Source organism: Erythranthe guttata, chromosome 6, assembly GCF_056151865.1.
Source record: "Erythranthe guttata isolate IM_541 chromosome 6, IM_541, whole genome shotgun sequence".
NCBI lineage: Eukaryota > Viridiplantae > Streptophyta > Magnoliopsida > Lamiales > Phrymaceae > Erythranthe > Erythranthe guttata.
The window spans coordinates 2,967,673-2,978,932 of NC_142538.1; the positions used below are offsets into that span (position 1 = coordinate 2,967,673).

The following is an 11,260-nucleotide window of genomic DNA, read 5'->3' on the forward strand; positions in this document are numbered from 1 at the left end:
GATGTTGCGTATTCATATATATTTTAGAAATAAAGTTCTTGAATTTCGTCGGTTTCGGCCGATATTTCTTTCAGGATCAAGTTTTTTACTACCTATTTCGATTTTTTCAAAAAAAATAATAATAATTGAAACGGGACTCAAATTAGTATTTTTACTTCCAAAACAATTATTATAAGTGCTAATTCTTGACAAGAAAATTAAATTCCTTTTTTTTATATTGCAAATTTGCTTTGTAACCATGCCGGAATTTTCCCCTCTGGACAAGTGTCCTTTACAGGTCTGGTAGTTGCAACGAAAACAAAGCTTATCCAATGGCGTCTCTTCTATTTGGGCAAATAAATAAATAAAATAAAAAAGAAAAAAGAAAAATGAAATCAACCATTCCATAAAAAAAATCAAAATATAAAGAAGTCTTTTTGGTCATTTTCGCCAACTCAACACACAAACAAAATTAAGAGCTTAGCACTAATGTGGAATGCCCTTATTGGTGATCATGTCACACTTTATACAAATCCTTGTTCAAATTTGGTACTAGATATTTCCAAATCTTCAATCCAATCAAAGGAAATTAAAAATATTGGACTAGCTAGTAGGTAATGCTACACTGGTAAAGTTATATCGCGTGGATTTTTTTATCGTTAATATGCACACGCCAATATGGATGTATGCGTTTTTGTACTTATGAATAATAAAGATCTAAATGAGTAAGATGGGAGCATTGAAAAAGAAAAAAAATTACAAAATTTCATAATAGCTAATCAAAATAAAAATTCTTTACATGCTCTAAAAATAATATTGTTCCATATGGTAAATATATAACATGTATTGTACACGCTTCAAAGTTTGTTTTGCTTAGAAGAGAAAAGCAAATGTGGAATTATTCACTACTTTTATTTCAAAAGTAAAAAAATTAAAAAGAGTGGCCACTAGACATATAGCACACTATTTTCCTTTTTTGTTAATTGTATGATATATATCTATATATAACAAACACCTTTAAATGTACTGTAATAACCCCATAATTTAAGTTTGTAATTTCACTTTTAATTAATAGTTAGTTCAATTTAAAAACCCCCTTATTATTATTTTTAGAATATAGTATAATTAAAACTAAAAATCCTAAATAATGTAGGCCACGCGCTATAGAGTGCGAGTGGTGGAGTTGCCCTGACTTAGCAGGTACAAGTAAAGCTACTTAATGTAAGCAAACTGAACTCTGTGTTGAACAACTTCTTCTCCTTCAGATCCAATCCCCAATCGGTAATCCCCACTTCCACAATATACATACCTCCGCCACCAATCGCCGCCACCATCTCCGCCGCCACCACATCTTTCAAAAAAAGAAAAAAAGAAAAAAAAAATAGGTCACAGTCATACTCATTGAAACCAAAGCGCCGCCGTGTAATTAGCTGGCGAACATGGCGTACGAGCAAGAAACGTCGCAGCCATTCCGGTGGCACTACGCCGAGTTCGACGACAGCAACTTCCAAATCCGCGGCCGGACACTCTTCTTCATCTTGGTCCTCTTCTCCGTCATCATCCTGGTGGCGCTCCTCTTCCTCTACGCCCGGTGGGTCTGCCGCTCCGGCCCTCCTCCGCCACTAACAACATCCACTTCCGCCGCCCATCTAGCCGCCCACGCGCCACCGTCGAGGCTGCGTGGCCTCGACCCATCTGCGATTAACAGCCTCCCTATCGTGCTGCACAGGATTAATCCAGCTCCCGGCGGCGGCGGCGGCGGCGCCGAGTACTTCACCGAGGCGGAGTGCTGTATATGCCTCGGAATATTCGTGGACGGGGAGAAAGTAAAAGTGCTGCCGGAATGCAACCATTGTTTTCACTCCGAGTGCGTGGATAAGTGGCTCACCACTCAGTCCAATTGCCCGCTTTGTCGTTCTTCTCTCCGAGTCGACTCACCTGTTTGACTCGTCTCCCTTTCTTTTTCTCTTTTTTCTTTTTTTTCTTTTAAAAATTGTTTTCCCACTCTCTTTTTACCTCCCTCGAAATGGGGATATACTGTTTGACTGTGCAGTTTATTTGGACTCCTTGGATACTGTGTCTTGTGGAGGAATATCTGACGTGGAAATTTATTTACAATTCTAGGATAAAATTAATTAATAATATTTATGTAATTATGTTTCTCTTCGTGCATGTTATATTAATGATTACATCACAGCCTTAAAGGTAGCACGTACTTGAATTATTAATAAATTGGTTTAACTTAATTTTGATTTATTTATTTTATTACGCATAAAATAACATTTGGTAGAAAAAATTGTCGCGGGATCAATTTTAGAAGATTATTTAAATATAAAACATAACAATAATTTCATTTTGTTGACTGTTCGTAAAGGTCAACATTAGATTAAATGAATTTATTTTCGATAAAAAGATGTGGCGGAAAAAGTTTCAATGACTGCATGCATATATACTATTTTTAGAATTTATAGTAATATTTAAAAATTAGTTCAAATTGACTTAGAATTAGTGATGATCCAACATATATTTCTTGGCAAAATTTGTGCTTTTTACCAACTTATTTTGATAATAACTTATGCATGTGCTTAAAATTAGCATCATCAATTCAATCTTTGCTTTTACCTAACTTGTCGACTACAGTCAGTTGCACTAAATCATGCTAGGAATTTATAACTTTGTTTTACAAATTGATGATACGTATATAAATGCATTCATTAATATTTTATTTACATTTTAATGTATAGCTTTCAAATTGACTAGAATAAATCACAATAATTAATTTTAATTTTTTTTTTTGGTAAATAAAATAAAAAGATTCATCTTGGAAATTAAGGTACACCACATAAAATAAGAATAAAATGGAGTGGCCAATGGATATTGGGGGACCTTCTGAAATTGAAATATATTTAATTATGCAGTAAATGCCAATCTAGAGTTTTCTGCAAGTAGATTTTGAATGAGACCCAATCTAGAATACAACTATGCATGTACACATATATTTATTATATATATATTTATATATATACATATAAATATAATAAACACACACACACAGATGTTATGTTCAGTAATGTGACAAGTATTGATGGTTGCATTTATTTATGGCAACCACAAAAATATATTGAAAAATAAATAATAATAAAGTTATAGATTGGTATTATTCATCAACCAATTCAACCAGTTCAAAGTGTGCAGAATGCTGGTGATATTTTTAATTTTAGCCCATAATAATTCCCACTGGAACTCTGTGACCAGTAAGTAAAATAATACTCACAGTATGGGTTTAGATGTTTCAAATTTTGGAGTTAAGACTTTGAATTGTCAACTTCACATTTCACATTTGTATACATATAAATTAATATATGTCAATAATTGAACAATAATGAGTGAAATTGGTCTAAATTTTCGGATGAATAGATTGCAATATATTCAATGTGTATAATATATATTCATTTTTTTTAAAGAAGGAACTCACAACCACCACAGAAAAACGTAAATCAACCTATAAGGTAACCATGCGTGACAAACTCAACTTAGCGTTCGTTTGTAATGGGATTCGCAATTAGATCAATTGACACATGCTCACTTGCTCCGACTGAAAGACTAACATTTGCGAGACAATTTATATAAGATTACTAGATTGAATTGGACAAGAAAACAATCGATCCCATTATATTTTCTGTCTTGGGCCCTAGCTTTTTTGGGCCTCGAAAAGTTTTTTGTATAAATAGAACATTTATTTAAAACATTTTGGCAAGATTTTAATTCATTTTTTCTTGGGCCCAATTCGTTGTACCAAACAAGGCGTTGGATTCGGAATCCTAGGCAAAATCCCAAGAAAACAGCATAGTACGTTGGTACTTGTAAATATCGGACAAAGTCTCACATGGTGATTTCTTGGAAAATAAAAATCCAAATGTCAAATTTCTCCCTTTACGTCGGTAAAATCAAACAAATTACGAAAAACACTCTCATGTTTGGAAACTTACAATCATCTCCCTCAACTATGAATTTTCTTACACTTTTACTTTTATAGTGTCAAATTCAACAGAATCTTTTAGATTTTGTGGAATGTTCTATAGTTTGTATTTGTTTTGTGTAAAATGCAGTTTCTGATACACCACAATATGTATTTACTATCCAAAAGGCACATCTTATGATCATCTTGTTTTAACATATGGAGCTTGAATAGAATAAACTGGTACAAACTGGAGAATATTCCACGTAATTCAGAAGATTCTACTAACTTTAGCACCGCAAAGATAGACGTGTAAGAATATTCTTAGTTGAGTGGGAGTAGTTGTAATTAATAAAAAAAAAAAAAAAAATCGTAATTTAACCTTAAAACATGGAGATTGCCCCAATTCACCCTTAAATCATTTTCATATTTATTTATCAAATACAAAATAACTCCTCCAATACATACATCAAAACCCATATATTACAAATGTTTCTTGCATCACCTAATCATATAAATCCCTCTCATCCCTCCCCCCAAAAAGGAAAAAAAAAACATGATCATGAACAAAAAAATCCCAAATTCCAATCAATTTCAATCAATAATAAAAATAAATAAATCAATAAGAATTATTAGGATAGAAAAACCTCTGCCTCTTGCTTCTAACACAATAACTCGAGTCGCCGGAAGATAAAACGACACGCCCCAACGCCAACTTGATCGACTGCTTCAACGAGGCAATGCACACATTTTTCACATTTGCACACACCACAAAGCTGCTATTCACCCTGCCACCCAAGCCCGTGATCTCCGCTTCCATAACTGTCAGCCCCAACCCCTTTATCGCGCCGTTTATTTCGGACAGTAGCTCCGGCCGATCGTCGCAGCAGATCGTCGCCTTCATTTGGATAATGTGACTTTCTTTATCCGTGTTCGAGTGATCATCGATTATCGTCACTTGATCGTTCTCTGTTGGGATTGTCGATAATTTGCTCACTTCTTTTGCTCTTTTGCTCTGTTCCTTTATTTGCTCCACCGCGTGCCCTAACAGCACTGCCTTGTCCATCTGCTTATTATATAAATAGTGATATATATATATGTAATGCATTGTGTGTGTGTGTGAGAGAGAGAGAGAGTAGAGAGAGAGAGAGAGAGTACCTTTTCGGACATTGGGATGAGTTTCCTGAGAGTGGAGAGCTGAGCATTGATTCTGTCGCGGCGCCTCTTCTCAGCTTCGCTGTGGCTTCTAGAAGCAGTGGCGGCTCTGTCCTCCGGTGAACCTTCAAAGGGCGGCGGCGCCCACGGCGGGACTACGGCGGCGGGATTGTAGCAATGGTACTGCAGGGCGTCGCTGGGAGAAATCCATGATGATGGAACCATTAAGCTGCTGTCTTTATACTGATCTTCTAGTTCCGCCCAAAAGCAATTTTCCATTTTCAAGAAAACAATTTTATCTTAATTACTCATATTTTTTGTTTGGATCTTGAAATCCACAAACAAACAATGAAACATATATATATATATATATATATATATATATATATATATATATATATATATATATATATATATATATATATAACACATGATGTAGTGGTATATAACAAGTGATAATAAGTTTGAATAATGTGTGATCTGAAAAACAAGATGGTGACTGGTTGGATGTGGTGTTAACTTTTTTGTAATTCGTCAAATAGGAATTATGGGAACTGTTGTTGGCCTTTTCTTGCCGTCACTTCATGGCATGATTATTACATTTTTGGATCTGCAATCATACATTAGGATCTCTTTTATTATATTAATATATATAAGATTGAGTTTACATTTTATGAAAAAAAAAGAAAAAATCAATGTGTGATATTATAATTAATTTACACAATCTTCTTAGTTTTTTTTAAGCATGTTGATGATTTGGTCTAAATAATAATAATAATAATATAACATTCAATGAAATCTAGCTTCTTTTTACACAAACCATCGTATCTCTAGACCTACGTACAAACTATGTAATCAAGATGAGTATTTACAATAGACTCTATCTAACTTTGATTTAAGAAAGTTAAAACATATAGACTATACACTAATTCGTCCATGACAAGATTTTCTGCATATTTATTGCAATTAACCGACACTCAAAAGCTCCAACGAATATGTCAGAGCTAACGTTCACACCCCAAGTTTGAACACAAACGTAATATAAAAAATTTCTTCTTCACATTCACTGCAAACAAAATGAACAGCACTTAAAACGGTCTTGTAAATATAAGCATGCCACAGTTTGTATAAAATATGTATTGAATAATTAACATGCGTACGATTAAATATTAATAGATGAAGTTCACCAAACGTAGCATAAAACGAACCCACTAAAACCTTACTTTAGATTCCATAATCCACACTTGTTTGTCCCACCACTAACTCTTTGTCAGTATTAGGCGAAAACGAGAACAGATAGAAACATAATAAAGAACAAGAAGACGAACATGTATGACGTTCGAATTCGAGAATGCAAGAAAAAAAGAAGAGATAATTCACACAAATCACAACTGTGATTTGTTTCTCACTTTTACAAAAAAGATGGCTAAGAAAATTGACCTGCGCAAGAAAACAAAAGGTTAAAATAACCCACAAGTCTTGGTTTGTAGGGCCCTATTTCTCAATTGCAGTCGTAATTAAATCCCACCACAAAGTAGGGTTCTAAAGATTGATACGACCATTGATCTACCACCTCCCACCCCCCACCCCCCAACAACAATCACACAATGGTTAAGTGCAATCAAACAAAAAGAAAAAAAAAAACAAGAACAATGTACTGTCAAATTTTGTTGGGTGTCATTACATCAGGCGAAGAACCGTGTTATGTTTTTTTCTCAGTTAGAACATGTATCAGATGAAACCTTGTGTCTATGTCTTAAGAAATAATATATATGTATATATGTCATTGAGAAGTATTTAACATAATTGGTCGAATTGCAGCCTTCATATCTTGGTAGAATCTTTGTTCTGAGAACAGAGAAGCCCGTTTTCTGGCGGCAGCAGCCATCTCGAGCCGCTCGTTTACTGGCATTCTGATAATGCTGAGGATGGCATCTGCATATTCTTGCACGCTTTCTGCGAGAAATCCTGTTTGCTTACCATCTTCAGATAACACTATATCCATCTTAGGTCCGGCTGAATTATGAGCTGAGGTAAATAAAATTTAAATTAAATTAAGAAGGCAAAAAAAACTGTGACCCGTAAAAATAGCAAAAAAAAAGAAAAAGAAAATGTGAACGGACCAATTGGTATGGCACCAGAAGCCATGTATTCCACCACACATATGCCAAAGTGTTCGTCTATCATCGAGTGAATTCCGGCGGTTGCACCGCCCAAGAGACTCACCAGATTACTGCATAACAAGAAGAGAGCCAATAGATGAAACCAAATATCAAGTCTATAGAGTTCATAATGTATAAAGGAAGATAACCTATCAAAATCAAATAAAGATGGTAAAGGGAAATAGACGAATCGAAAAGATAGAGCATTTATAGTATGCACAATTAACATGTGATAAATCGTTTTGAAGTGCATTCTTATACCAAAACTGCTACTATACTAGCTTCAATGATAAAAAGATCTGCTACAGAAATATATATATATATATATATATATATATATATATATATATATATATATATATATATATATATATATATATATATATATATATATATATATATATATATATGCACAAAAATAACACATAGTAATTGTCTGCAGCATAATCAAATTTAGGGCAAGAATCAAAATATTCAGTACCTTTTTAGAATCTATTAAATCTATTCTACAACGTATATCGATCGGTGTACAGACTGCAGATTTAGTTTCAGAGAAAATATTGCAAACCTGTATGTAACATTTTTGTGAAACTCGACATCATTGTCCAATTTCAACTCATTGGCGCGGTCCTTCAAGTATTGCAACCTTTTTTCATCAGCTTCATTCCTGCAACTACCGACAAATTGGAGCTTAGGTCTTGGCAGATCTGCATCCAAATTCTTTATGGCAACTGCAAACGCCTCAAGTTGAAGTGGGTGCGCCTGTGGAAAAACCATCAAAATTGAGTTGAATTTCACCAAATATCCAACAGACCGAGAAATGAATTATCCCGTAAGTATGGATACCTTGATCTCAAAAAATTCCCACCTTCTCAGGACGAAACTGAGCCACAGAAATGATCTTCATTGGTTCGGTCGATCTTTCTAATGGCAGCACCTGTTTTCAGCCACAGTTCTAATCAAGCACACGCCTTTTGCTAAAAATAGTTGAAATGTTCAAATATTTTTTTAATATTTTTAACACCCAAATATATAATGTTGAAGATGTTTATACATAAATGGTCGATAAATAGTTCATCTAAAAAAAATTTCACTAACTTTTGAATAGTCGAGCAAAAATCACAAAAACATGTATACAACAGCACACACTTTTGGCTAAAAGTAGCTGAAATGTTCAAATATCTTTTAATACTTTTTGAACACTCAAATATATAGTATAGAACAACTTAATTCACAAGTAGTCAAGAAATAGTTCATATATTGCTTCCCTATTTTTTTTTTTTTCAAACAAAATCACAAAAAATCGTATACTATAACACGTTTCTTGATAAAAATAACTGAAATGTTCAGATTTTTTTTTAAATGTTTTTAACACTCAAATGTATAGCATAGAAGATATTTATTCACAAATAGTGAAGAAATAGTTAATCTAATAACTGTTTGACTAATTTTTGTATATTCAGGCAAAATTGCAAAAGAAATTGTATACTAAAGCACACATTTTTTGCTAAAAATAGCTAAATTGGTCACATCTTTTTTTAATATTTTCTAACACTCAAATATATAGTAAAGAAGATGTGTATTCATAAATAGTCACAAAATAGTTCATCTCAAAATTGTTTCGCTAATTTTTTTAGTCGAACATAATCACAAAAAAATCGTATACTATGCTTTTTGCTAAAAATAGCTGAAATGTCCAAATCTTTTCTAAGCTGGTATGTGAAGATACAGAAGATTTGTGCAAAATAAATTCAAATTAACTCCAAACATGACGTAAAAGAAAATAGTATATAATGCAAACCTGAAGACCAGAAGTGTCACAGGGAGGGTAAACCCTCGTAATACGATCTGGAATCCTCCAAAGCTTCTGAATGTGAGACTGTGTCCATGACGAATTAACCATAACAAGATGTGCATGAGATCCTACAATTCCGTACATCCAGCTGAAAACCTTGTAATAGATAACTTTGCACTGCGAGAAGAAGACACTGGCAAAGAAAAACTTCTATTAGCTTCAAAAACAAACAGCAATTAGAGCAAAAGTTATAGGATTCTCAAACCTTAAATGACTTTGATCTACATTTTACAATCCGCAATGTAACAAGATAACTTATGGCAAAATCATATCAGATATCCATTAAAAATATCTCCACAACCTATTAACTTTATCAGAAAATCGGGGCAGATAAAGACAGTATTTCATTCATTGATTTAGTATTCTATTACAGTTCAAATTAATTCATTGTAGAACCAACATGACAAACTGTCGAGTTTTTTCAAACCTGAAAGAAGCTTTGAGTTTCAGCTTTCTGTGAGAAGAAGCATACCTTTTAGCAATCAGAGCATCATTATTGTACATAGAACTCCGCGCATTAACCCGTGATAGCATGTCTAAACTAATCGTTGGGTAATGTGTGTAGCAAATGACTTTACATCCAAAAATCCGCGCAACGGGGTACGTAAATGCATATCCACTTGTATCAAAAAAATACAGAGGAGTAAACGTGCTCAAAGCTTCCCATGAAAGGTACACCGAACCCAGGCTCTGACCGATCATAGTAAACCTAGGATATGTAGTTTCTTCAACCCATTTCCTTTTATACAGATGCACCACCTGTCAAATAAAAAAATAATCCAGAAAAAAAAATATAAAAAAGAAGAAATATTCCTCTCCCGATTCAACAGTTCTATACTTCTATCTATATGTGTAGATTATACCAAAGGATTATTGTAATCATTTATCAGCAATCAACAACTAAAGTGCAATGAATGATTAAAAGCATTGCCGAATATTCCTATAGACACAAGGTCAGTAAAACTATCTCCTAAAAACCTAGAAAATAAAATAAATATATAATTCGAGTACCAATAACCAAAAATTGTTTTCTATAAAATAATTTTAGACACAAACATTTTTACAAGGTTAAAATTCTACACCTTCAAATTTTCTACGAATTTTACAAAATATAAAGGAGTGCCTGAAAACTGAATATACCTTTGGAGCGTGAACCAATTTGACGCCAAAACGATCGATCGCCCGAGCGGCAAGGGATTCAGGAGAAGCTTCGTGATCGCCCGTGTAGATAACACACTCGAGATCCGGCGACTCTTCCTGGACGGATTTGACGGCGCACCAGAGCACTCGCTCACCACCGCCGCCGTCGTTTGTGTAGGGGTGAAAGAATCCGACGGCATTTTTCCGGTTTCTTCGGTGATAGAACACAACGGAGACGATTCTGGTGATCAGAGCCAATATTATGGTTGCGAGCGTCAAAGCGAAGAGGTGAAGTGAAGCCATCAGAGCTATTACTGAAGAAATTCAGTCAATAAACATTTATCAGATGATGAATAATAATAATTAACGGAAAAAATAAAATTGTGACGGTTCGGGTCGGGTTGGGCTCCAAACGGTTTAAAGTTAGTTTGGGTCGAGTCGAGTCGGGTCTTGACCGGCCCACCTTGTAGTATACAATTCTTTCATGGACCTCTCTTATTTGCTTTGTGTTATTTGGGCCTTTTTGAGCTTATTCATCAGTTTGGTCATCATGTGTTTTTCTTTTATTTATTTTTTCCTTTGGTTCTATTTTAATGATTATTAATGGGACTTGCTATTTGCGGTTCGAACATTGCTATTTGCGGTTTATAACAAAAAACACTTTATCTCTCTAAAACCCTAAAACTTCCCAAAAAAATCCAACCCCCCCCCCCCCAAAACGCGTAAAAGCCCAACTTTTGGGCGCCCATTCATGCAGTGCACGCCCAAGTTGGGCGTGCAAGCTGCATTTGGCGCCCGAGTTGGGCGTCCATTGCAAAAACATTTTTTTTTAATTGAACGCCCAAGATGGGCGCCCAAGGCGTGTACGGATGCCCGAAACGGGCATTCGTACACGCCTTGGGCGCCCATCTTGGGCGTTCCAACATTTTTTTGCTAAAAAAAAACCCTATAAATCGATTTGTAGGGCTTTTTAATATGAAATTGGTTCCGTAATCGACCTATCCAATGCAT

General features: G+C 34.5%; 3 protein-coding genes across 3 annotated transcripts; 1 reads left to right on the forward strand and 2 right to left on the reverse strand.

Moving 5' to 3' along the window:
- The first annotated feature begins 1,030 nt into the window (after nucleotides 1-1,030).
- On the forward strand, nucleotides 1,031-2,225 carry LOC105977413 (RING/U-box superfamily protein). Its single transcript, XM_013002720.2, has one exon. It carries the CDS (start codon nucleotides 1,419-1,421, stop codon nucleotides 1,923-1,925), a length of 507 nt encoding a protein of 168 aa, XP_012858174.2. The 5' UTR covers nucleotides 1,031-1,418; the 3' UTR covers nucleotides 1,926-2,225.
- A 2,122-nt stretch (nucleotides 2,226-4,347) lies between these two features.
- On the reverse strand, nucleotides 4,348-5,439 carry LOC105977440 (basic helix-loop-helix (bHLH) DNA-binding superfamily protein). The gene is made up of 2 exons (XM_013002750.2): nucleotides 5,096-5,439; nucleotides 4,348-5,003 (listed from the first exon to the last, which is right to left on the reverse strand). Exons 1-2 carry the CDS (start codon nucleotides 5,369-5,371, stop codon nucleotides 4,557-4,559), a joined length of 723 nt encoding a protein of 240 aa, XP_012858204.2. The 5' UTR covers nucleotides 5,372-5,439; the 3' UTR covers nucleotides 4,348-4,556.
- Nucleotides 5,440-6,726: 1,287 nt separating this feature from the next.
- LEW3 (UDP-Glycosyltransferase superfamily protein) lies at nucleotides 6,727-10,597 on the reverse strand. The gene is made up of 7 exons (XM_013003375.2): nucleotides 10,250-10,597; nucleotides 9,582-9,868; nucleotides 9,056-9,242; nucleotides 8,123-8,191; nucleotides 7,823-8,016; nucleotides 7,216-7,325; nucleotides 6,727-7,120 (listed from the first exon to the last, which is right to left on the reverse strand). The coding sequence occupies exons 1-7, from the start codon at nucleotides 10,550-10,552 to the stop codon at nucleotides 6,876-6,878; spliced, it is 1,395 nt and encodes a 464-aa protein (XP_012858829.2). The 5' UTR covers nucleotides 10,553-10,597; the 3' UTR covers nucleotides 6,727-6,875.
- Between the last annotated feature and the right edge of the window lie 663 nt (nucleotides 10,598-11,260).

Excerpts from the sequence above, each read along its gene's own strand:
- LEW3 (XM_013003375.2), bottom strand. The coding sequence starts at position 10,552 with ATGGCTTCACTTCACCTCTTCGCTTTGACGCTCGCAACCATAATATTG. Across the intron at positions 9,243-9,581 it reads GATGCTCTGATTGCTAAAAG|TGTCTTCTTCTCGCAGTGCA; the intron begins GTATGCTTCTTC and ends TTTCTTTGCCAG. Across the intron at positions 7,326-7,822 it reads CACAAAAATGTTACATACAG|TAATCTGGTGAGTCTCTTGG; the intron begins GTTTGCAATATT and ends CTTGTTATGCAG.
- LOC105977440 (XM_013002750.2), bottom strand. The coding sequence starts at position 5,371 with ATGGAAAATTGCTTTTGGGCGGAACTAGAAGATCAGTATAAAGACAGC. Across the intron at positions 5,004-5,095 it reads TCATCCCAATGTCCGAAAAG|ATGGACAAGGCAGTGCTGTT; the intron begins GTACTCTCTCTC and ends TATAATAAGCAG.
- LOC105977413 (XM_013002720.2), top strand. The coding sequence starts at position 1,419 with ATGGCGTACGAGCAAGAAACGTCGCAGCCATTCCGGTGGCACTACGCC.